General features: G+C 47.1%; 1 protein-coding gene across 2 annotated transcripts in view; it reads right to left on the minus strand.

Moving 5' to 3' along the window:
- The window catches only part of LOC111160040 (small G protein signaling modulator 1), a 57,992-nt gene that overhangs the window by 8,748 nt on the left and 22,300 nt on the right, over nucleotides 1-26,944 (minus strand). For both annotated transcript variants that reach the window (XM_022522824.1, XM_022522823.1), the window contains 9 exons: nucleotides 24,647-24,785; nucleotides 22,290-22,354; nucleotides 20,185-20,330; nucleotides 16,501-16,629; nucleotides 12,308-12,490; nucleotides 10,902-10,970; nucleotides 8,964-9,554; nucleotides 6,891-7,015; nucleotides 4,914-4,996 (listed from right to left, as the gene is read on the minus strand). In XM_022522824.1, coding sequence (XP_022378532.1) covers nucleotides 4,914-4,996; nucleotides 6,891-7,015; nucleotides 8,964-9,554; nucleotides 10,902-10,970; nucleotides 12,308-12,490; nucleotides 16,501-16,629; nucleotides 20,185-20,330; nucleotides 22,290-22,354; nucleotides 24,647-24,785 — 1,530 coding nt within the window. The remainder of the gene's footprint in view (nucleotides 1-4,913; nucleotides 4,997-6,890; nucleotides 7,016-8,963; nucleotides 9,555-10,901; nucleotides 10,971-12,307; nucleotides 12,491-16,500; nucleotides 16,630-20,184; nucleotides 20,331-22,289; nucleotides 22,355-24,646; nucleotides 24,786-26,944) is intronic.

A 26,944-nucleotide genomic window follows, 5' to 3' on the forward strand; every position in this document is an offset into this window, starting at 1 on the left:
ATGCTTTCTACCCTTGAGGGGTTGAATAGCCTTTCTTTTAGCACATACAGGTCTCCTCTCTCTCAGGGCTCTTTTTGGCCAGGACTGTTTCTCAGGCTTCCCCTGTTTCTCATGACCTTGGAAGTTGCGAGGGCAGTTGCCACGTATTCTATGGGAGGCTTCTCTATTGGAATTTGTCTAATGTTTTTCTCACAATGAGACTGGGATTTGGGGTTATTGGGAGAAGGGCCACATGGGTAACAGGCCATTTTATTTTATTTATTTATTTTTAAAGATTTTATTTATTCATTTGACAGACAGAGATCACAAGTAGGCAGAGAGGCAGGCAGAGAGAGAGGGAGGAAGCAGGCTCCTCGCTGAGCAGAGGGCCCGATGCGGGGCTGGATCCCAGGACCCTGAGATCATGACCCGAGGTGAAGACAGAGGCTTAACCCACTGAGCCACCTAGGCACCCCTTTTTCCTTTTTTCTTTTTGGTAACAGGCCATTTTAATCAGATTGTGTTGTCACGGGCACCTGCTACCCACATGACTTAAGAACGGTAATGTTGATTTCAGTCACCTTGCTGTCACAGAATTTGTCAGGTCTCTTCACCACAGCGTTTCTTTCTTGTCTGCACCTGCTTCCACACTGAACTTCTGGTAAGGAAGTCACAATGCACAGCCCTTGTCTAATGAGTGCGGCGTTATGCTCCTCATTTTTTAACAGCCTTATGGAGATTCACACCGCAGAAAACTCACCATTTTATTTATTTTTAAAGATTTTATGTATTTATTTGACAGAGAGAGAGAGCTCACAAGTAGGCAGAGAGAGAGGGGGAAGGAGGCTCCCTGCTGAGCAGAGAGCCTGATGCGGGGCTCGATCCCAGGACCCTGAGTTCATGACCTGAGCCAAAGGCAGAGGCTTAACCCACTGAGCCACCCAGGTGCCCCAAACTCACCGTTTTAAATGTACGGCTCCAATTTTTAGTATAATTCTCAGAATTGTGGAACCATCCTCTAGAAGGTCAGAACATTTTCCTCGCCCCCAAAAGACACCTCCACACATCAGCAATTATGGCCCATCTCCCTCTTCCCCCAGCCCCTGTAAGCCATTAATCTGTTTCCTGTCTCTATAGCTTTGCCTCTTCTGGAAATTTCTAATAAATGGAACCATGCATTATGAGGAATTGCCACGCTGCCTTCTAAAATGTCAAACTTTTTTTTTTTTTTTTAAGATTTATTTGAGAGAGAGAGACACACGAGAGAGGGAACACAAGCGGGGGAACAGGAGAGGAAGAAGGAGGCTTCCCGCCGAGCAGGGAGCCTGATGCAGGGCTAGATCCCAGGACCCCAGGATCATGACCTGAGTTGAAGGCAGACGCTTAACAACGGAGCCTCCCAGGCACCCCAAAATGTCAAACATTTTACAATCCCACTAGCAAAGTACAAAGGTGCTGCTGTCTCTATATTATCACTAACACGTAACAGTTTGCATTATTTTGATTCTAGTCATCTTAGTGGGTGTGCAATGGTATCTCACTGTGGTTTTCATTTGCATGTCCCTAGTGATGAAAGATAATGAGCATCTTTTAATAGGCTTACTGGCCAACTATATGTCTATTCTGTTGAGAAATGTCTATCCAAACCTTTGTCCATTTTTCATTGGGTCATTTCCCTTTTTATTATTGAATTGTAAAAGCTCTTTACATATCTTGGATATAAGTCCCTTATATTATACATGTGATTTGCAAGCATTTTCTTCAATTCTTTGGGCTCTCTTCATTTTCTTGAAGGTGTCCTTTGAAGCACAATAGTTTTTAATTTGGGGCAAGTCTAATTTGTTTTTAATTTTCTCACTTTATTCTTTTGGTGCCATATCTAAGAAACCACTGCTTAATACCCAAAGTCATTAAACCAAGGTCACAAAGACGTATGCCTTTGTTTTCCTCTAATAATTTTATTGTTTCAACTCTTCTATTTGGGTCTATGGTCCATTTTGGGTTAGCAGTTTTGCATATAGTATGAAGCATGAGTCTGACTTCAAGCTTGTGTGTGCAGATGCTTGGCTGTTTCAGCATCATATGTCGGAAAGACTCTTCTTTCCTCACTGAGCTGAAATGTCTCAGCACCCTTGTCAAAATCACCTGATGTAAATGTGTGAGAAACACTTATTTCCAGACTTCCAATTTTATTGTGCTGATCTCTGTGTCTATCCTTGGGGAAGTACCACATTCTCTTGATTACTCTATTGTAGTAGGCTTTGAAATTGGGAACTGTGCACCCTCTAACATCTTCTTTCTCCAAACTGATTTTGCTATTCTTGGTCCCTTGCATTTTGAATTTTTGGGTCAGCTTGCCCATCTGTACAAAAAATGCAGCTGGGGTGTTGGTAAGGATGATAGTAAATTTTGATCAGTTTGGAGAGAATGGCCAACTTAATACTGCCAAGCCTTCTGATTCATAAACATGAGGTGTCTTTCCATTTATTTAGATCTCTAACTTTTTAAAGAAATTTATTTATTTGAGACAGAGTACACGGATGTGTAGGGGAGGGGTAGGAGGAGAGGGAGAAGCAGGCTTCCCACTGAGCAGGGAGACCACCGGGCTCAACCCCAGGACCCTGGGATCATCACCACCTGAGCCAAAGGCAGACACTTAACCGACTGAGCCACCCAGGCACCCCTAGCTCTTAAATTTTGTTAACAACGTTGTACAGTTTTGGTATACAGGCATACTTTGTTTTATTGTACTTTTCTGGTATTGCTTTTTTTTTTTTTTTTTTTTAACAAATTGAAGGTCTGTGGCAACCCTGCATCAAGGAAGTCTATCTATCAGCACCATTTTTCCAACAGAATTTGCTCCCTTCGTGTCTCTTCATCACATTTTGGTAATTCTTGCAATGTTTCAGTCATTTTCATTATTATTATATTTGTTATGGTGATCTGTAATCAGTGATTATGACTTGACAATAGCTCAGATAATGGTTAGTAATTTTTTATCAAAAAGGTGGTTTTAGGGGTGCCTGGGTGGCTCAGTATGTTGGGCCTCTGCCTTCAGCTCAAGTCATGGTCTCAGGATCTTGAGATCGAGACCCGCACTGGGCTCTGCTTAGCAGGGAGCCGCTTCCCCTTCTCTCTCTGCCTGCCTCTCTGCCTACTTGTGATCTCTCTCTCTCTGTCAAGTAAATAAAAAAATCTTTTTTTAAAAAAAAGATTTTATTTACTTATTTGACAGAGATCACAAGTAGGCAGAGGCAGGCAGCGGGGGGTCGGGGGGGCGGGAAGCAGGCTCCCTGCTGAGCAGAGAGCCCAATGCGGGGCTTGATCCCAGGACCCTGAGATCATGACCTGAGCTGAAGGCAGAGGCTTAATCCACTGAGCCATCCAGGCGCCCCAATAAATAAAATATTTTTTTAAAAAAGGTATTTTTAAATTAAGGTATATACATTATTTTTCTAGACATAATGCTATTACACACTGAATAGACTACAGTGTAGCGCAAACATAACTTGCATGTGCGTTGGGAAAAGAAAAAATTCATTTGACTCACTTTAATGCAATATTTGCTATATCATAGTGATCTGGAATTGAACTTGTAAATCTTTCACTTCTTCTGTTAAATTTATTCATAAATATCTTCTTTTAGATGCTATTACAATTGGAACTGTCTTCCTCATTTTGCTTTTCGATTGTTGAATGCAAGTGTACAGAAGTGCAACTGACTTTTGTATATATATCTTGTATGTTACAACCTTGCTGAACTTTTAAAATTAGCTCCAATACTTTTTTGTGGGGGGGACAGTGGGAGAGGGAGAGAGAGGATCCAGCATAGAGCCTGACATGGGGCTCGATCTTATAATGCTGAGATCATGACCTGAATCAAAATCAAGAGTCAGATGCTAACAGATTGAGCCACCCAGGCGCCCTGCCAATACTTTTTTCTTATTCCTTGGGATTACTATATGCAAAAATCACATCATCTGCAAGTAGATAGTTTTACTTCCTTTCCAGTACAGCTACCTTTTATTTCTTTTGCTTCCCTAATTGTCCTGTCTAGAACCTTTTGTAGCAAAAGTGGACATCCTTGTCTTTTTCCTGATTGTAGGAGGAAAGCATTCAGTCTTTCACCATTGAGTATGAATTAGCTGTAGGTTTTTCTTACATGCCTTTTATCACGTTTAGGAAGTTTCCTTCTATTCCTAGTTCGTTGAGTATTTTTAACATGAGATAGTGTGAGATTTGGCCAAATGCCACTTTGTCGTCAACAAAGACAACTGTGTCATTTTTGTCCTTTATTCTATTAATATAGTGAATTACACTGATTGATTTTCATTCATTAAACCAGTCTGCATATGATGAGAGTTCTGTGTCTCTCGGTCACGGTATATATAGTCCTGTTGTATCTTTCTGGATTCAGTTTGCAAGTGTTTTGCGGAGGATTTTTATCTTTATAGTCATAAAGGACAACAGTCTGTAGTTTTCTTTTCTTGTGATGTCTTTGTCTGGTATTGGTATCAAGGTACTGATGGGTCCTCATATAAGGAATGGTCTTACAGAATGAGTTGGAAAGCATTCCCTCCTATTCTACCTTTTGGAAGAGTTTGTGAAAGATTGCTATTATTTCTTCTTTAAGTGTTCGGTAGATTCACCATGAAGACACCTGGGCCTGGGTTTGTCTTTGTCTGCATTCACATTTGTACAATCAGTGGCTAGGAAAGGCCTGGCTGGGTGTTGGGCACCTGGCAGTAAGTGTTGGCTAATACGGAACAACAAGACTTTCTATTTCACTGGGACCTTGGTGTGTTCACCAACAGGTCCTCTGAGCACCTGCACTGACCCATTCCGTGGAGTCACAAAATGAGGTTAACCTCCCCTCCTCTGTAGTAGGAAGAAAATTTGTGCCCCTGGACATGGAGCGGGGAGGACATACTCACCGTCATCCAGGATGACCAGCAGTGGAGCCAGGAGGTCACACATGCCCTGGACATAGCCGGTCTCAATGTGTTGCCAGATGTAGCTACAAGAGAGAGACCAGGGGCCCAAGGATGGCATTCGTGACCTGTCTCTCCAACCCACTAGTCCTCTCCCTCCTCCCTGGCATGGTCCCCCATCTCTCACCTGGACCACTCACTCCTTGAGGTCCCACCTGCATCCCCTGCCCCCGTCTGACACTCTTCAAACATCCTATTCTCAGCCACCACAATGGCCTTCCTAAACCTCAACTCAAAACCCCACATGCTCGCAGGTTCCCTGCTGCGACAAGACGATAAACAAACTCCATCACTGGGGGTACAAGGCATTCAGCGTCATCCCCCAATCCATCTTCATGTCCCCGCCACGACCTCCTGGTACTTCCTGTCTCTGGCACACATTCATGCCCCTGTGCTTTGCCCTAGCTGTTCCGTACCCGGGGTTCCCATCTGCCCCTTAATAATAATAACTAATATTTACTGAGCATTTACTGTATACTCAGCCACTGAACATGTGTTGCACCATGAAGTTCTCAAAATAATCGTATGAGAAAGGTATTATCATATTCCATTTTACAGATGAGGAGACTGAGGCCCAGAGACATCAGTAACATGCATAGAGTCATACACCTGCTAATAAATGGCAGAGGCAGGATTTGAACCCAGGTAGCCTCACCTCAAAGCCAAGTGGTTTCTTGAGTCTCTCCTAATTTTGCCAAAGGCCATCTTGAATGTCACCTCCGGTGAGGCCTTCCATGTTTTCTCCCAAGGCCATACCCCAGAAAAAGCTGGTCTATCCTTTTTCCCCCAGTACCTCTTCATTTTACTGTATTAAAGTTCCTTATATTTGAATCTTCTCAACTCAGTTTTGAGAGAGAATGATTGCTTAGGAGAGTGCAAAATTGAATAGTTAAGAGATAGTACTTATTAATAAAAATGCGTTAGAGCAAGGGTCAGCAACCCTTTCCTGAGAGATCCAGGTAATAATTATTTTCTGCTTTGCATGCCGTATGTGCTCTGTCTGAACTACTCAATTCTGCAGAAGCAGTCACAGATACTACATGAACAAATGGGCATGGCTGAGTTCTAATTTATTTACAAAATGGGGGTGGGCTGGATTTGGCCTGTGGGCTGTAATACTAGTTTGTGAGCTCCTGAGTTAGAGTAGCAGGGAAAGATGGCCAGGATGCATTCTCACGTGTATAAAGCAAGTTGTAGAAAACCCAGTATTAATCCCATATGGGTAAAATATAAAAAAGTTAAAACACATACACATGCGTGTGATATTATATATATGATCTATTGTGTTATTTTACACATATAATACACAGATGGCTTGGGAGGATGTTTATTCAATTGTTAGCAGAGTTTCTTCTAGCGGAGGGGGCATTATGACTGGAGAGAGAATCAGTTTCTCTTTAGATCTTATGAACTTCTGGATTTGCTGATTGATAGAGGTTTTTAATAAGCCTGAGTTACTTCCATATTTTAAGAAATAAGATACTCAGTATGTAGTGAAAAGTAATAAGAAGCTCCAGGTCTTGGCTTAAGGAAATAAAGGACAAGATTCTAGAACCTGAGAGACAGGGGTATGAACTCCTGTTCAGCCAACTGCCCCCACTGGGGGACTTGAGCAGTGTGGTAGCCCTCCACTTTTGTTTCCTTCCCTGCAGATGGGGTAACGTTGACCCTACCGCCTTGCTGTGTGGGCGAGGTGTAACAGCCTTAGTATGGGGCTCAGGGGAGTGCCTGGTATACAGTAAGTGCTTAATAAATGCTCTGTTGTTATCATTGCTCTGGTTGTTACCTTACTGTCAATGTGGCCTGGTATAAACAGGTGGGCAAGGAGACAGCGGCAGAGGCTGCCGTCTGGCTGGGTTCCCTGGGCCCCCTGCGTCTGCCACCCCCGGCCACGCCCACAGACCTCCTCCCCTCAGCCACCTGCACATGATGTTCCGCAGTTTCTCTAGATTGGCGGGCGTGAAGTACCAGTAGTTGCGGTCACACCTCTGCACGTCCTTCTCGATGCGGTGCAAGTTCACCGTGTACAGGTCCAGGAGCTCTGGCTGCAGGCCCCGGGGGAGGGGAAGGAAAGGACAATTACACCCCCACTCCTCCCAGAGGTCGGATGCCAGAGGTTCTCCCTCTGCCCTCCTCACCCTCTCCTGCTGCCCCTGAAAAGCATCTCCTCTCCCGGGACCAGGTGGGTGTTTCATTTTGTTTCTGTTGTTGCCTCTGAAAGCCTCTTTTTACTTCTTATGATGAGAGTTCTTTGGCTTTTCCCCCTTCAATGAAACAAGACAACTCTGGAAGGTGCACAGACTAACTACCCATTGAGTGGATGAGGGTCGTAACTAGCTGGAGGTGCACCCCGCCCCCATACCCGGGAAGAATGGAGGAAGCGAGCAGGAGTCCAGTTCCGGCCATACGCGGGACTTGCTGTCCTTGACCCTTCCTGAAAACAAGGTGCAATGATATGGCAAGAAAAATATGGGAACATTTTAAGGCCAAAATTTAACCCACAAAGGCAAGTAAATACCAAATCTGGCTCTTGCCTTGAAGGAAGCTTCCAAATGGGCAAAACAGAAGCTTGGGTTGAATGGTTTTGGGGTCCTTGTACCCTAAGGTAAGGAATCGAATAAGAGACTCTCCTGCATTTAAGGTGGGACCCCCAAGGACCTGAATCCCTGGTAAGGGAAGCCTGGAAGAAAAACTAACATTTGGGGTCTCAAGGACAGCGGCCTGTCTTGAATAGAGGGCTCAAGTGAAATGTAAAGTATATCCCCCTGGATAATTAAGAGTTTCAGATCAGGTTTATAATGCACTCAGGTGTGTAACCCGAAAGCGAAAGTAAGCTCCCTGTGAAGATGGAGAAAAAAATCCCAGATGACAGCTGTGCATCAGAAGCCGTGGACCAGGGAAGGCCACTCGAGAGACTTCTCGAGACATAAACATGAACAGAAAACGTCACGTGTCTGAATGTTCCAAGAGAGATTTAGACCACTGGCAGAGTTTGGAGGCTGGGGTTGGGGGTTGGTGGGGGTGAACCATGATTTGTATGTGGCAAACGTAGGAAAGGAAAACAGAGACAAGGAAATGAAAACACATCTGGGGGAAACAAAAATTCTTTTTGTGGGAAAGAAAAAAATAAATATAGCTTCCTACATGGTGTATACATTATTATGTTTTCTAGTGTGAACCATAAACAGTCATTTAACTAAAATTATTATAACTGCAGTGGATGGATGGAGCTGGGAAGGTGCCCCTGGTGGGGTGGGGGTGCGGGTGTGGACTGTCTGGAATTGAAGAAAAAGGAAAAAAAAAGATCAAGAAGTAGCAGTACAAGGATGTTATTGGCAGACGTGGGGGTAAAGGCCAGATAATTTGGGCAGAGTAAGTCATTGTGATGGCCTCTGGGGAGAGCTCCACGGGGGCGGGTGGGGAGCACTTCTGGTTTCCTTATTTGGCCTTGTCTGTTTGACTCTGTCAACTATGGGCATGCATATCTTAGATAGAAATAACAAGGTCTTTAAAGGGAAATGGAAACACCGTGCCTGGCTCAGGAAACCTCCTGTTCAGTTGACAATCTTTGGCTTGGATTTTCTGGCAAGAAAGCAAACTTGAGTATTTAAGATGCTGACTTGAGTGTACGCCAAGCGGCTCATCCTCGAGGCTGCTACGGACTGAGGGCTCACTGCACGTCGGGCACGGAGGACTGGACTCACTAATTCTGAGAACAGCCCAAGAGGGAAAGTACCCAACTGATGGGGAAACTGAGGCTCAGAGAGATAAAGTAACATGTGTCAGTTGGGATTGACCCTGGGACAGTTGGAACAGCATAGCCTGTGCTCTTGTCTTCCCTCCCAAAGGGGCTTCTCCAGTGTAGCCCAGTGCAGCTTCCGTGCTGAGGAAAACTGTAACAAACCAGAGATCGTGCTGGGAAACTGGGACACACCCACTCTCCCGTAGCTGTTAGGTAAGAAACCCGAGTGCGGGAGAATCCTGGAGACTTACAGAGTAAGTGACGCCACTGGAAGACACAGGCGACGCCTCATTGTTGGTGGACGTGGCCACGGCCAGAGAAGCCAGGGCGGGAAAGAGGCTTTCCATCTCGGGCTCTTCTGAGAGGTTGTCTTCGCTGTCCACCTGGCTGTGCTTCTCCACCTCGCCGCCCCCCCAGCGCTCCATGGCGGCCCCCTCCTTCTCGGGCAGGGCCACGTCCATGCTGCCGGTGAGGGACATGAACTCGTCCATGCTCTCGTTGGCGAGGAGGTCGCTCTCCAGACTGTCCTGCACAGCCAGCTCCTCACGGGGGGCCTCATCTCGGGAGGTGGTGGCCTCGCTGCTCTGCCCATCATCCACGCTGCTGTCCCCGGGTCGACGCGCCAGGGGGGTGTTCCGCTGGGCGTCCATGACGCTGTCTTCTGTGCTCAGGCTGGGCTCCGAGTGCTCCGAGAGGCCTGAGGAGAAGTTGTGGGAAGAGGGATGGCCAGAGTCCGGGGAACAGGTGCCATTCGCCAGGCTCCCATTGGGGATCTTGGGCTGTTTCTCCTCCAACCTGCCTTCTGCCTCCACCTGTTCCACTTCATCTACAGACTCAAACACCTGAAGACGAGGAGCACAAGAACGGAGAGACGAGGATGTCCACTGGGATATTGCTTCTGCAACGACCTAGATCTCTGTCAGCAGGGGACTCATCCAAATACAGAACATGCATGTGGAGTACTATACAGCCAGAAAAAAGGGTAGGGGAGGGAACCAGGCATAATATGGGCTCCCGCTGTGAAAAATTAAAAAGTGGCCTATTGCATGGAAACACATGGAATAATCCAGAAATAAGGCAGCATTGAAATTGCCTGAGGAGGGAGCACCAGGCATTCAAGTGGCAAGGAGTGTACTTTTCATCACACAAAATTATAGGTATATAGTTTTTTACGTAAAAAAATAGTTAAAAACATAAGGAACAGGATAAAAACAGCATAGTATATTCACGTGATTGGCTATTATGGATCAGTTTCCAGAAGTAGTTAGAGATGTGTGAACCACTATGGAAAAGCCTCCAGGATCCATCTCGAGGATTTATTTGTGGTTGGTTGTGTCCTGAGGTCATATCCTATCAAGGATATAAGACCCCATTCCAAAGGAACATGAACTATTTCTTCACTGTGTTTAGGTCACCAACCTGATTTGCTGTTAAAATCACGTTTTTGGTTTTTAAAAATTTGATTCAATTGTTTTAAATTATGTAAAAAAAAAAAAAAGTACCTAACTCCAAAGTTGGAACTAGGAACAAGGGATATTCAGGGAAATGCAGTTTCTTTTCCTGTGCCCTCCTCTGATTCCTGTAGGTAATGATTCTGATTCATTTTTGGCTTATTCATCCATTGTTCTTGAAAATTGGTATAATTAATTAAGTTAATTAATATTAATATTTCCTCTTGTTATGCAAAAGGTGACATAGTAAGCATATTTGCAGGGCTTTGCTTTTTTATTTAATATCCAGTGAGATGAGTTAACATTTCACTGAATAAAACGGAAAGCTGTGGACCAACATATACGACGGCATTTATGTAGAAATTTTCAAAAATTACCAAACATTGCAATATATGCTTTATGTACTATATATGTATTTCTGCATATGTACAGGCAAGCAGTGGGGGCTGACAGGACACACAGAAAATGATGCTATTTCTAGGGAGGGCGAGTGGGGATTAGGAATAGTCAAAGCCAAATTTAGCTTTCTCTGAAATATTTTAATTTTTTATAGGGAGAAGAGATTCATATATTACTTGTGTTAACTAAAAACTCCATTTTTAATGCTAGTATAAAAAGCAAAAAATTTTAAGTGACCTGTAGGTGATGGACACCCAATCCCTTTACTCCATGTTGGAGGGAGTGGGTAGGTGACGGGAAGGGGAGGATGGGGAAGGGGCCGGGCCTCCAGAAGGTCACCTGTGTGCTGGTGCTGGAGTCACTCTGCAGGCGGACATGCTGGCGGCCGGAACTGCAGCTCTGGGAAGACTGATAGAAAAAGGGGCCAAGAGAATAGGGGTGAGGCTGTATCCCGGCTCTGGGGCCCTGAGGGCCCTGCTCTCAGCTCAGGCAGGGATTCCCCAAGTGTGGTCTCATTTCTATTCCTGACTTGGGCAAGTCCCCTCAGGGCCTAGCCTCCTATTTGCACACTGAGAAGTGGGGGAGGTCTCCCTCTGCTCCCTGGAGCCTTTGGGGCCACACAGAAGGCACAGGACCCCGCCTCTCACTCCTGCAACTGGAAAACCTTACCTTTTACTGCCTTGTACTTGACACTTCTGGCTAATATTTAAGTTCAACAACAAGTGACTGGTTGGCACGAATGACTTGATTTTTTTGTAATTCCCCTCTCCGTCGATAAGCTTTTGCCCTATGACTTCTAGTTCCTGCCTACCCGGATGCAGGGCTTGGCCCTGTGACCTACTTTGGCCAGTGGGATGTTAGCAATCTCGACAGGGCAGAGGTTTCACCAGCCCTTGTGTGTTTTCACTTTGTCTCTTTACAATCTGTGTTCACGATGAGAATGTGCCCAGCTCAGCCTGCTGGAGGATGGGACATGTGGATCACAGCCGGGGCACCCCAGACATGGGAGAGAGCCCAGCAAAGATCAACAAACCTTTTGGCTGACCAGGCACTGACAGCGGGTGCAAGAGTGAGCCCAGCCAGCCCTGCTCAGAAGTGCTTGCCTGGGCCACACCCATGAATACACATTCAGTGTCTACTGCTAGAAGTCACTGGCTTTGGGTGGTTGCTTGCTATGCTAGGGAACATGATTGCTGGCAACTAATGAGTGTACCACACTGGGGAAGAGAATTAACTTTCTTCTCAGCGCCTTCTTTGGGCCGCTGAACTGGAGGTTCTATAAGAGCGGAGAGTTCTGACTTGGCTGCTGGAGCGTTCCTGACATTTCAGGATATTCCCAACTGCCTCTGGCATATGGTAGGTACTCAACGAGCATTTTCTGAATACATGAAAGTCTAGCATGTGCTGATTCCATGCAAGTGCTAGGAGCTTTGCAGGCACTATCTCAGATGAGCTGCACACAAACCTCCCCTATGTAAATGGTTGTTCCCATTCTATAGATGTGGAAACTGAGGCCCAGAAGTGAAGGTGGTTGCTTGAGGTCTCACCTGCCCCCCAAGCCAGGAAATGGTGAGGCTGGATTCAAACATGGGTCTGTCCAACTCCACGGTCACCTCCCACCCAAACGCTAGGGGTGACGGTTCCAGACACCCAGCTGTCACCATTCCTACAATAGCTAAACGGAGCAGATCCCGGCCTTTACTGCCCCCCTGACCCTGTGCTCCCGGATGGGTGCCGCCCATCACCTCGTTGCTGATGGTGGAGTCCCGGTGCATCATCTGGTGCAGGTGGCTGTCCAGGCTGGCCCCCGATGAGCACTTAGCCAAGGCAGCTGCGTGGGACTCCCGCTCCCTCTGCCTCACGATCGCCTCGCAGCCCAGCCATTCGGCCATGGTCTGTGCATAGCATGCGTGAATCTGCTCATCCACCTGCCAGGGCAGAGGCAAGGTCACCCCTGGGGAGAGCCAGCCCAAGCCAGAAGAGGATGCTAGCCCTAACCTGGGACCCTGAGCCCCAGAGACAGGCAGCCATCATTCATGAACAGCCATAGATGTTAACGGAACACCTACTATGTGCAGGACACTGGGTAGGCCCTGGGGGTACACAAACATACACAAGGCCACTTCTTTCTTTCAATATTTCCTTCCTCCCTTTTCTCCATTCATTCATTCATTCATTCATTCATTCATTTATTCACACATTCAAATATCTGTGGAAACTCTACTCTGCCAGGCAGCATACTAAGCCAAGGGGGTACTGAAGTGAGAGGACTGTTTCTTTCCCTTTCTTATTAGCTTTTCTCCTTCCTCATTCACTCGTTTGCCCATATTTCTGGAATCACCTACAATGGGCTAGGTACCACACTAGGCATAGGAGAAACAAGATGATCAGGGTGCCCCCTCCATCCATCCATCTACTCCCTCCACACATTTATGAGAGCCTCCCCTGTACCCAGGGCGGGGCCAGGAGCAGAGGATACAAAGATGAACAAAATCAGCCTCTCCCTTTACTCCTGCAATGGCCTTACAGAAGGGCTACAGATTTCAAGCATTTTCATTTTCCATGTGGCGGGAGAGCAGCTTGTATTTTTCCTGATACACGGCCCAGGGAACTGAGGTCCTGAATCTGCCAGGCCTCCAGCACAAGTGGGGGCAGAACAGGCTGATCTAAGTAAGGGTGTGGAGGGGCATGAAGAAAGGGCAGGGAGACTGCCCCATGCTAGGCTGGGAGGAGTGGGGAATCCTTTATCTATTCAGGGCCTCCAGAGAGAGGCTCGGGGTCCACCCTGCCCAAAGGCCTGTCCTCCTGCCCACTGACCTCCAGAAGATTTGTCCTAGCACATCTCCCCATTCCCACTACCTTCCTAGACTAGGTTTCCATGACTGTGCACCAGGACGACCCCAGGAACCTCCTTCCCAGAGCCTGCTTGTCCCAGCCTGGTCAAGGCTTGTCCCAGTCTTCCTCTTTGTTTCCCTCCCAGCCCCACCTCTGTCATCCCCACCTTCCTGTCCTTTATGTTCCAGCCACCATGCCCACCACACACTTCCCGCCCCTCCCACACAAACCCACAGAGATATACTCCCATACTGTACCATGCACGAGTCTGCCCTCAGGGTTTGCTCATGCTGGCCCCTCTTCATAGAGGGCCTTCCTCACACCCCTTGCCTGAAAAGCGAGCAGGTAGCCTTCTGCCTGACACTGCTGCCTCCCATGGACTCTTAACAACCCCTGGGTTTGCCTCCATCTGACTTTGCACATTCACTAAACTGGCAAGGACCTCATCTAACGCACCTCTGGGTCTCTGGTCCCAAGCACAGGGCCTGGCACCTGAGAATGCCGTTCCTGTTTGCCAGGAGCCCAGCAGGCAGGGGGTGAAGCATGGTGGGGACCTCCTGCTGTTCCTGAGACAATTTTAGACAATTCACTGGCATGGGGTCTTATTATACGGAATCACAGTGTAGTTTCTATTTCCAGCTCCCCTTTAAGTCTTTGGATTATGGGGAAGGTCAGTCTGGTGCCACAGTGTCTTGAACACCTCCTTTAACACTTCATAATCCCCATTTCTGACAATGAGAGAGCAGGCCTTAGGCAAGCTATGGCATCTACGTGGGACTGATTTATGCCCTTTCATCATATCCTATTTATTTTTTTGGTTTCCTTCTATTATGGCAAGTCATGTCAGTTTTCCATTGATGGCAGGGATATCAAATATCTTTTTCAATAAGCTATACACACAGTGAGTCAATTTACTGACAAATACACAATAGCAGAGTGGGTACATGGGTATGGAATGTCAAATATCACCAGATTTTAAGAACTTAGTCTGAATAAAAGAAGGGAGAATCTCTCAATAATTTTAATATTGATTACATGCTGAAATGGTAATTTACTGGGTATGTTGGGTTAAATAAAAATTTAGTATTAAAATTAATATAACCTTGATGAAATGATGTAGACCTACCCCCCCACACACGTGCACATGTGTGCACATAAGCACATGCACACATATACACACATATACACACATGCACACACACATGCACGTGCACACACATGAACACACAAACTAATGCAGAAGCTGGTGAAATCCTAGTGAGGTCTGCAGTCAAGTGAGTCCTATTGTACCAATGCTAATGCCCTGGCTTTGGGAACGGGCTACTGTTCTACATGATGTTTCCATTGGGGAAAGCTGAGTGAGGGGTATGGCAGGACCTCTTTGTTACAGTTTTTGCAATTCCTCATGAACTTATCATTTTAAAAAATATTTATGGGCATCTGTTTCTTTCTACTTTTCAAAACGGGACTACTACTAACACATTCACTGAACAATTAAGATGAACACGGGTGCCCCAGGTGGTATCAGCTGAAGATGGCTCACTGCAGGGTGGTATTAGATCAATGGAACAGAATGGGGAAGCCACACTAATGTGCCCAACTGATGGCTGACAGGGGTGCAAAAGCAATTCAATGAAGGAAGGATGGCCTTTCTGTCAAATGGTGCTGGAGCCACTGGACATCACAGGCCAAAAAATGAACCTTGACCAAAACCACCCACTATATACAAAAATGAGCTCAAAATGGATCTCAGGCCTAAATGTAACACGTGCAACTACAAAACTTTGAGAAAAGAAACATAGGAGAAAATCTTCGGGATTTAGGCCAAACTAAGCAAAACGTTCTTAGACTCGACACCAAAAGCACAGTGTATATGAGGAAAAATTGATAAGCTGAACCTCATAAAAAATTTAGAAATTTGTTTTGCACAAGTTCCCATGAAGAGGGTGAAAAGACAAGACACAGACTGGGAGAAAATATCTGCAAACCATTTATCCAACAAAGAAAGAATATCTAGAGCATATAAAGAACTTCCAAATGCAACAGTAGAAACCCAAACAATTCAGCTAGAAAACTGACAAACGATGAGAGCAGACACTTCACCAAAGATACACAGGTGGCAAGGAAGTGTGTGCAAACATGTTCAACATCACTGGCCATTTGAGAAATGCAAATTAAAACCACAAGGAAACATCATTTACACCTGTCTAGGCGGCTAACATAAAAAAATAGCAACAAGACCAAAACTCCAGGCGGGATGCAGATGTGGCTCACTCGGATATTGCTGGTGGGACTAGAAAATGGTTCAGCAGCTACAAAAGCTTGACAGTTTCTTCTGAAATGAAGCATGTGTACCGTGTGTCCCAGCAATTGTACACTTGAGCATTTGATGATGACTAATGCTCCCACGAAAATACGAATGTTCACTGCAGCTTTCTCGGCAATAGCCCAAACTGGGAAACAACTCACCTATCCACCAACAGGTGGGTAGTCACACTGTGATGCACCCAGGCCGTGAATACCATAGAACTCTTGGCCACAGAAAGGACAGACTGCCAGAGGATTACGCTGAGTGAAAACGTCAATCCCAAAAACTTATATACTACGTGATCCCATTTATACAACATTGTCGAAATGACAAAATTGCAGGAAGAAAGAACTGAGCGGTGGTTGCCAGGTGTTAGGCTGGGAGGTGTGGCTTAAAAAAGGGGAACATGAGGACCCTGTTGGCACCAGAAATGTTCAGTATGCTGACTGTGGTGGTGATAACACACACACACGTCAATGCCCTGACTGTGATATTGTATTACAGTTTTGTAAGATGCCACCATTGGGAGAAATTGGATAAAGGATACACGAAATCCTTCTGCATTATTTCTTGTAACTATCTGAATCTATAATTATCTCCCAAAATAAAATTTTAAACAATGGTATCTGTAGCCTGCATCGCTTTTCTAGGGAACAGCCATGCCCTGGAGCTTCCTGGCTCCCCCATGCTCCCCTGCCCCATCTTGGTCCAGTATGAAATTAGAGCACCCCCAACCCCATGGCCCCTGGCTCCTTTAGTTGCCAAAGACCCTGCTGCCCATCAGGGGTCACCAACCTCCTTCCGTTCTGTTTCTGTCATCCCAAACTGGTAGTGGCCCAGGAGGAAGGGCCACACGGCCTTGCGGATCTCTGGCTGGATACCCCCATAGTAGATAAGGCGTAGCAGCTCCTGTTCCTCGTAACTCTGTGGTCGGTGGGAAGAAGGAAAGGGTTTGGTCAACAGAAAACCAGAAAGAGGACTCTGTGAGCTGGCAGTCCCACTTCTCAGACCTGGCCTTTAGAGATCATGGTGTATGAATAAGCAAAGCCGTGTGTACCAGGATATCCTCCCTGGCATCATATGAGAAAAGCCCCAACTGCCCACTGATAGGGAAACAATGTATCCCTACCTGAGGATAGGTAGGGATGGAGGTGCATCCATGAGAACTGACACAAAAAGATGTTCAAAGTATATTGTCAACTGGAAAAAAAAACCCACCAAGATGCAGGACGTATCTAGCATGAACCCATTTTTTTGCAAAAAACCCCAAAAGGCCAGTATAGAGTGAATTAGCATTTCTACTTAATTTTTAGTCAATTTTGTGCATTGTGTTGATATGGCAACATTATCTCAAAGTTTTTAATCTTGACTCAGCACAAAGAAAATTGTTTAAAAGTAAATCGATCCAAAATGAACATTTCCAGCTGGTTCTTCATGCACTAATAATTTCTGTGCACACTAGGATGACTTTAACAACTGTCTGCTGTATTGTCCAATAGATTTGCCCTCTTTTTAAGAACTCATTTTCAGGCAAAGGCTTTGCAGTTATAATTAGTCAGGTTGGGGGACCAGCAGGTCCTATTTGTTCATGTTTGTGTGTATGTGTGTGTGTGTGTGTGTGTCTGTGTGTGTGTCTGTGTATGGAAAATACCAATGACTATTAGAAAGCTACTCTGAAGGGTAGTAGGGTTATCTCCTCCTACGTCTTCACATCCCAAAATTATAAGCATATTTCACATTTTTTAAAGTAAGCTCAGTGCTGAACGTGGGGCTTGAACTCACAACCCTGAGATCAAGAGTCACCTGCTCTACTGAGCCAGCCAGGTGTCCCACTGATTTCCCATCTTAATGATCATCTTAGATGTACCCAACCATAATGGCAAAACAAGCCATTCTTTTGCTTTGTTGGAAATTTTAATTTGTATTCTGCAGAAAGCCTTGTCAACGCTAGTTAAAAATCAGAGAACTATTCGTGGCTGAGGCTGTAAACTCTTCATCAAAAATCCACCTGTGTGGGTCCTGGAACCCAAAGCTGGACTCCATTTCCCAGCCTCCCTTGCAGGCAGGGGTGGCCACGTGACTAGATGCTGGCCAATGGGATGTGACAGGATGTCATATAAGCCATTTCCAGGCCAGAGCTTTGAAGAGGCAGGTGTACTCCCTTCAGATTCTGCATTTCCCCTCTGCTGCCTGGAGGCAGATGACCATGAGGCCCTGGAGGATGGTGGCACCATGAGACTGAGAGACCCCAGAACCTCTGGAGGGAAGACAGAGGCCCACTGGCCAGGAATGCCCACCTAGGATTCCTCCGTGAGCAAGAAATACACCCCATGATGTCAAGCAACTGACAAAGTGTGGACCACTTGTTACTGCAGCTCAGTCCACCCTAATACAACAATGCAACCGAGAAGGGTAAAAATATGGCCAGTTTGTGAAAGGGTTGTGAAACTGTTAGACCAAAAAATATTCATTTTTGACTGACTGATTTTTTCAACCAACTTGTCCTTAGACTACTACCTCCCAAACTGGGAAGATCACTGGAAATGCTTGGGGAACTTTCAAAAAATATAAATCCTTGGGCTCCAGTCCCAGAGATGCTAAATCAGTAGTGCTGGAGTGGAGCCCAGAAGTCTATAAATCTTTTGAATTCCTCAGGAAATGTGCACTCTCCCAGGCTGCCGGGGAGAGTGACTTTTTTGAGAAAGTAAGTTGGCATATCTTTTTAAATTTTAAATGCACATCAATCAATTTAATTTCTAGGAATCTACCCCTGAAATAAAAGCACTGGCCAGAGTGATATGTGCTTATAAAGATGTCAACGGAAGCATTGTTTGGAATAATTTGTTAAAAAGAGAAAGAGCCCAGATGTCTCTCATTAGGGGAAGATTTGAATTAATTATGGGCCACTCATCTGTGAGGGGCTAAAGTGTTAACATTCAGTACTTCACCTAGAGATCGGAAAGACGTGTTTGATATAAAATGAAATTGCTGCTTAAAATACAGATATAATGTCACTTCATTTTGCAAAAATAAGAATTACAGATATATCTATGTAGATTTATCTACGAATGTATAAGCACAGGAAAAATATGGCAGGGTCTCGACGTAACTGACACTATTCATTAACTTGGGGGATTAGAATCAGGGCACTGCGGCAGAAAGAAGGTACATAAACAATTTTTGTCCTCTACACCTGCATTCTTCATTATTTGAGTTGTCACCGTAAGTAGGCATTCAAGTCAAACAACCCTCCTGCTTATCCAGGTTTGGGAACCAGTTTGTTTTCCCCAGAGTCCCCCAGTGTTCCCAAGGTAATGCACAGAATAGCGCTTTACCCCCGCGTGGGGAAGCCAGGCTGACCCAGGTGCTCAAGGGCCTGGCCTTCCCCAGGGTCCCGGGAGAGAAGCACTCAGTGGAGTAAGCCATCGTGTTCATCCTGCAGAGGTATCAGCCATCTCTTCTGAATGCCCGCTCCTGAGGGCCGTTCCCTTAGCATCTGTCAAAATGGATTCTGCCTTCCACACTGGCCATGGGAGGCACTTTTCCAGCAAAGGTCCCTGGGGCCCTAAACATTCCAGGGACTTGTTCCTTATGCTCGCCTACCCCCAGGCACCCCGTTTCTTGAGAGGGACAAGATAAGTGTATTGGCCTACCCAAGGTTCTAGGAAGTGCGGCAGGATACAGAAAAGTTGACTCATCTTGTTTCCCAAACACTTTGACCCTGACACTTTTTTCAAATGTAAACACCTTCCTTGTGGGGACATTTGCTTTCTAGTAAGTCTTAGAAATCTGTCTCCAGGTGGAGTATCTAATGGGAGGATTGTCAGGCCCTGAGGCAGAGAAGAAGAGTTCTGCAAGGTGTTGGGCTTTCCTGGGCCCACCTCCCTCCTCTGACTTAGCTACCATTGTCATTTTAAGTAGTTCAAATGTACCATAGGTCCCTTCCTGCTGAGAACTCACAGCCCCTCCTGCAGCACTGAGCATACAGCTGGTGCTTAATAAATGCTTGAGAAGAATTCATTCTTACTCCTAGACAAGCATGCATACTTTCTATCCTCCTTGATTCTCACCCATCTGGGCAGAGGGGGGCTGTGGGTCTTAGAACTCTCAAGAAGGGAGGGACCTTCAGTCTGGGTACGCAGAACCCAAAGGTATCCTTTTTTTTTTTTTTAAAGATTTTATTTATTTATTTGACAGACAGAGATCACAAGTAGGCAGAGAGGAGGGCAGAGAGAGGGGAGGAAACAGGCCACCTGCTGAGCAGAGAGCCCGATGCAGGGCTCGATCCCAGGACCCCGAGATCACGACCTGAGCTGAAGGCAGAGGCTTTAACCCACCAAGCCACCCAGGCACCCCAAGAACCCAAAGGTATCCTAACAGCCTTCAGTCCCCATAACCAGGTGGGTCTCCTGCTCAGATGACCAAATGGTCCCCCCACTGGCTCTGCCCCACAGCTGGCCAAGCCAGGCCAAGCCTTACCGTGCTGTCCTGAAGGTACTGCTCCCAGATCCTGGCCGTTAGCCCGCACTCAGCATTGCAGGGCGAATCCGGAGACACAATCATGTGATTGACCAGGGCTGACAGGTGGGTCCTCACAGTGGACAGGTGTCTGCAGTAGGCAAGCCCTAGCGAGGGAGGGAGGGAGAGTGCCATCGTCCACCATCCAACCCACCTTGCCTTACCTCATGGGTCTCAAAGCACTGCCTCGCCCACAAACCTTGTAGACCCTTGTGACCTAGAAAGTCCCATCATCCTTCTCTTCCAGACAAGCAAGGAGCTCTGAGGGGCAAAACCCCTTGCCGGCTTGACTGTTTAACAGTTGTATGAGCCTGGGGACATCTGATCATCTTCCTCAGCCTGGGCCAGGGTGATATTACCTCTTTACCTGGAAGCCAAGGCATTTAAGCCACAGGCAGGAGGCAGGGAAGGGGCAGCAGGAAGGAGGCAGGAAGTGATCCCACAGGCTCACAGTGCCTCTGGGTGCTTCCAATCCATCCCAGGAGAGAAGGAGAATGGCAGAGGTGGACGACTCTTTTTCAAAGTGCAGCCAGACAAAGAAGGCCCTGAGAGATGCACCTAGTTTGCTCTCAAAGATGGTTCTGCACTCTTACAGGCCACCAACCTGCTGCCCTTCACCTACTCTGCCCTGAGCACCTGGAAGGCACAGTGCCTGGTACACAGGAGGCACTCAGCAAATGCCAGCCTGTGTTTGCTCTATGCCCCCTCCCTCTGGCTCTCTCTTATTAACTCCCAGAGAGGACCCTGGGCCATCTGGAGCCTGAGGACTGGCCCCTACCAGCAATGAGGAGGAGGAGGGAGAAGAGGAGAAGGAGTGGAAGGAGGGAGAGGAGAGAAAGGGGGAAGAGGAGGAAATGGCTAACACTTATATAAGCACATACTACATGCCAGGGAACTGCCCAGAGCTCACATCCTTAACTCACTAAATTCTCATGACATATGGAACAGGTACTCCTACATTCTCCATCTTATACATGGGGAAACCGAGGCACAGACTTTTTCTGTCTCTTGGCTGGATCATATGCTAGGAAGTGCAGAGTTGGGATTGGAACCCAAGCTGCATAGCGCCAGAACCTGGGCTCTCAACCCCCATCAGGGACGAGCCATTGAATATGTAACACTGTTTGAGATGCATCTGGACTCCCATGCATCTGGACCTTCCTCCATGAAGCCCTTCTATCTGGGTCCCATAAATACTTGTCCAGGACCTGCTCCATGCCAGGACCTGCATTAGGCACCGGGGATGGATGAAAACAGAATGGGCAAAAACCTTGATTTTGGGAGCTCACACTCTTGCTGCCCCTCCAGGGGCTTGGGCACATGGCTGGCACTGCTGTTCTCTAGGCCCATGGAGGATATAGCAACACTTTTCTAGAATCCCTGACAACACACAGGTTTTCTCTCCCCCATTTAGGCTGGGAGGCTGGGAAAATAAAATGTGCTAAGAATGAACACAGCAGAGTAAAAACAAAACAAAACAAAACAAAAACAAACCAGCTTTGTGGTCAGGCAGGCCTGGGTTTGAGTCCCAGCTCTGTCCTGTATTAGCTGTGCGACCTTGGACAAGTCACTTTGCTTCCTTGTGCCTTCGTTTCCTCATGTGTTAAATGGAAATAACCAGAATACCTGTGTTTAAGTTTTAATTTTTAACTTTTCTTTACTCTTCTGCTTCTGCCCACAGGTGAGGGGAACTGACTCTGAGTACCTATGACAGGTAATGCCAGCTGCTAGGGACTTTATTCATGTTTCTCATTTCATTCTGAGAACAAACTCTCTAAGGTAGGCACTGGGATGCCATGGTGACTAACCAAACCCCTCCCCTGAGGAGCCCCATGGTTGGCTGCCCTCTCTTAGAGCCCAGAGATAAAATTTATGCCCAGGCTCTGCTTGGGGAGGTTCAGGCTCTAAGACGTCTGCATAGCTTCACTAATCTAGACACATCTAGGAACTGGGGAGCTGGGGTTCAGGTGCCAGAGCCAGGCTCCTTCCCTTGGTGTTGATGCCATACAACAGGCATTTGAGAAATGTGCCCATAGACCACAATGGCAAATAAGGCTGATACGCACATCCATAGAAGGCTCTGGAAAGGATCTGGTACTTCATGTTGTCACAGAGGAGCTTCAGTGGGGCCCTGCGGTGGAGGAAGAGAGGACACGTAGAAAAGACCACACAGAGCCCATGTTTCCTGGAGGAGCACAGTTCATTACCTGCAAGGGGCAGATTAAAACCAGCCAGGCAAGGGGATTCTGGGAGGACTGTGGTTTCTCCCCATACCGCCACTCCTCTTGTGGGCTTTGGGGTCTCTCTCTCTCCAACTCTCTGGGGTTTGGATGGAGCTGATTCGACCTAGTACAGGACTCAGGCTGGAGTCACAGGCATTGGGTAAGAGGTGGTCATGTGATCCAATCTGAGCCAAGGACAATGAGCCCCAAACTCATTTTGTCAGAACTACAGAGAAATTGACACTATTCTCTGCTCGAGTCCCTAAGCCAGAAGGATGTAGGGCAGTGGCTGCTGGGATCCATTTCTGCCCCTGCATAAGGAGGGCCTGCCTGAGAATGAGAGCATCATAGGAGCATCTGGAGGCAACCATGCCTGAGTCACTGCACTTCTGGACTCCTTAGTTCTGTCAAGATTTTCTTTTGTATGTGAACCAGTCTGAAGTGGGTTTCTGTCACTTGCCCAAAGAGCTCTGACCTCTGAAGTGACCCAGCTAAACCAAACTGAGCCAGACCAGGACTCAGAGTCTGGTTGACTGCAGAGTAGGTGATGCCTCAGAGCTTCTCCTTGCATGGGAATTTGGGGGGGTGGGGTGCACCTGGCTGAAAGAGAAGAGAGGAGTAAGGCCCCAGCACTAATGGGGAAATCAAGGACTGCTGATGGGCGTGTTGTGCATCCTCACAGAGAACAGAATGGAGGAATATCCACATATTTTTTCTCAGGACATCTTGGGGATACCCAGGAAAACTGAAAAAGACAGGAAGGAGGCGTGGCTAAAGTGCTCCAGTTACACACATGGAACCATTAAACATGAAAATCACCCTCATTGTGCCCTCAGGTTGGTGGGGCTCAGGGTTGGTCAGTTTACCTAAGAACAGCATCACACACACAGCCGTCCCACAACAGACTTGGCTATGTGAAAGAGGGTGAGCTTCCCATCACTCCAGGTATGTAAGCAGATGCCACAAACGGGGACACTAGGTTAGAATGGCATTTTTCAATGCCCCCTGGACCACAGCCCAAGAATCACTTGGCATTTCTCCAACATGTGTATTCCTGGGTCCCACACACACCTACTGGATCAGGACCCCTATGGAAATTGTCTCAGAAGCAGTGTCACCTTCCCCTGGTGGTTCTGAAGCACACAAACGGGAGAGACTCTGGTTACAGGGGTGCTTCTCAAACTGACAATGTGCACACGAGCTTAGGATCAAGTTAAATGCAGATTCTGCTTTTGGATCATGTGCTTAAAGCCAGGCCTTAGATGACTGCAAAAATGTGATGCCAGCTCCCACACCTTGAGCTCCTATGGCTGAAGACTGTACCACCCACTGGGCCAGAGGCCCAGCATGGAAAAAGGGATTCCATTCTTCCCAGGCAGGCCAGGCGGGGTCAGCTGGGAGTCAAGACCAGTGTCATTATTGTACTGGGCAGCCCTGAAGACACATGAGATCTATGGGCCAGGACAGAGATGATCTGGGGATCAAACTTTATCCAATAAAATAAGAAGCGTTACTTACTGAACATTGCCAGGCACTGGGTACCACATGCTGGCCATGTTCGACTGGTATCTGATTTGTCCTTATGATAGCTATACAAAGCAAACATTTGTATCCCCATTCGGTGGAGGAGCAAACTGAGGCACGTGTGGTTGGCAGTGAGTAGTATTTCTAGTTTCTGCCTTCCAGGAGCATGACAGGACTGTGCTTCCTGCCCTGCTGTGGATGGGGTCAATGAGGCATGAGCAGAGAGAGTATATCCTGCATCCAAGGTGGAACCTCTCATTGTTGTCCAGGTGCCCCAGAGCCACTTTTTGCTCTGTCACTGGGACTGGGAATATTCTAGACGGTTTGGCTCCATTAGCCAGGCCCTTTAGTGTGTCCCAAGCAGAGCCCCCAGCTGACCCATGAGAGACACATGGTATGCATGATAAATCATCCTTTGTCCTACTGAGCAACTGAGATTTCAGGACTGTTTGTTACTGCAACATAACCTTGGTTATCCTGACTGATACATGGAAGGAAGCAAAGACAGCTAGGACTTCACAAGGCTATTCCATAACTTATGTTCCATAACTTATGTTCCTTGACGATTCCATAACTTATGTTCCTCCTCTGAATACAGTGCTAGGCAAGGAATGGGCATCTATTAATCTTTGGCAAATCCCTCCATAACCTCCACCCACAGATTAAGGCCCTCATACCTCTCATGGTTGCAGCCATTGGATGAGCCGCTGTCGACCAAGCCACTCTGTGAGCAGGATGAGCAGGAGGATTTCCGGGGGCTGGGTTGCCATAGGGGTGGTAGGTTGCTCACGGAGACATCCATTAGGTCCTGGGGGACTATGGTGGACAGGAGGCATGGAGCAAGAGATCCGGTTAGGCCTATGTGGGTCACAGAAACCTCATCCCAAAGCAAGTAGCTCACCTCTAGGCCAGCACAGGGACAGGGAAAGACCTTGAATTTGACAGTCAGAGACAGCAACCCCAATCATTATCTGACCCAGACCTATGAGTCCACCTGATTCAGTGAAAGCTACCACCAAGACCCGGGGCCCTCAGCAGACAGGCAGAGCTGAAGATAGCTGAAGAGAGAGGAAGAAGTGGGGTGTGGGGGGAAAGATAGAGAGAAAGGGAGACAAGACCCAAGAAAACAGACCCAGTACCAGAACAGGAAGCCAAGCCTCACCATGTTGTCATTCAAGTGTCCTCACAGAAGGCTAACAAGAAGGGAGAGGAGCCTGATGGGGTCTTCTGGGGAAGGATGATGGTCCTGAGTACCCAGAGATAGACTCTCTGGGAGTGAGAGTCTCTAGTAGAGAGACAGAAGGGAGCCTAACTCAACAGATGAGGCAGGGCTCCCAAGGGCAAGGGACCCAGGGGAGTTCCTGCTGATGAGCCCACCTGCACTGTCCATCATCCTGAGCCATATAGCTGTTCCATCAATAAGTCTCAAACGGGTGGGTGACCCCCACCCAGAATCATGGGGGGCTTATTAAAAAGCCATATGCCTGTATCCCACCCCTGACCTACTGAACTTAAACCTCCTGGAGATAGAGCCTTTAAGTCTGTATATCAAAAGACAATTTTGATAACAGCAGCCACGTTCGAGAACCAAGAGGGCATAACTGATCTCCTAACATGGATATTGATGTTCCTGATCTTGGGTTCCCAGGATACAGCACTCAGAGTTTCCCTCCCTGCCTTCTCTTCCAGCTCCATGGAAATCACCATGTCTCCACAGCTGCATGGCAAACACAATGGTGACTCATACATTATAATTTCTATCATTAACTTCCTGGCCTCTTGGCAGTTCCAGACAGGTGCAAAGACTATACTTTTTCTAGGACAGGGCTCAGTAGGCAATTTTCCATCAAGGGCCAGACAGTAAACATTTTAGGGTTTGTGAACCTTTTGGCCACAATCACAACCACTCAACTTTGCCGTCATTGTGCAAAACAGCCATCCACAAGATGAAAACATGTGAGCATGGCTAGGTTCCAATAAAACTTTATTTATGGGAGGCACCTGGGTGGCTCAGTGGGTTGGGCTCTGCCTTCAGCTCAGGTCATGATCTCGGGGTCCTGGGATCGAGCCCCGCATAGGGCTCTCTGCTCAGTGGGGAGCCTGATTCCCCCTCTTTCTCTGCCTGCCTCTCTTGTGATCTCTGTCTGTCAAATAAATAAATAAAATCTTTAAAAAAAACCTTTATTTATGGGGGCGCCTGGGTGGCTCAGTCATTAAGCATCTTCCTTTGGCTCGGGTCATGATCTCGGGGTCCTGGGATCGAGCCCTGCATCAGGCTCCCAGCTCAGTGGGAAGCCTGCTTCTCCCTCTCCCACTCCCCCTGCTTGTGTTCCCTCTCTTGCTGTGTCTCTATCGAATATACAAAGTATTAAAAAAAAAAACTTTACTTATGGACACTGAAATCTGACTTTCGTATCATTTTTCACAGGTCACAAATATTACGATTCTTTTGATTTTTTTTTCAATCATTAAAAAAATGTAAAAACCATTCTTAGCTCATGGGTCACACCGAATGAGGCTGGCTCTGGCCCGTGGGCCCTAGTTTGCCAAGCTCTGACCTAGGAGACTGAGAAGGGTGTCCATCTGTCCCACAGGCCATGCCTTCCAAGAATAATGGGTAATCTTGGCTTCCTCTCTTGGGCTGCAAGGGGGAGTTGTGGACCCAGGGCCACCTGTTACCTGAGCTCAGGGCCCAGCCCTACCCAGGATAGTGCAGAAATATCTTCCCCAAGCTGACTCACTGATGAGCTGACCACGAAAGACCAGTGAGCCCCTGTAAAATGTTCTAGAAAAGCATCCCCAGGTCTCCACCAATCTCAGGGAAGCACGGATCAGTTTCAGCAAGGTGTGGCCCATATGCCTCGGCCCTGGCCCCGGCCCCTCACACTCTGCCGTCATCACCAGTGGACACCTTCCCTACAGGTCCCACAACACTCTTCGCAGCATTCTGCCACGTGGAGGATGGACAGCATGAG

Source organism: Enhydra lutris, unplaced genomic scaffold (assembly GCF_002288905.1).
Source record: "Enhydra lutris kenyoni isolate GAN:26980312 unplaced genomic scaffold, ASM228890v2 scaffoldscaffold73, whole genome shotgun sequence".
NCBI lineage: Eukaryota > Metazoa > Chordata > Mammalia > Carnivora > Mustelidae > Enhydra > Enhydra lutris.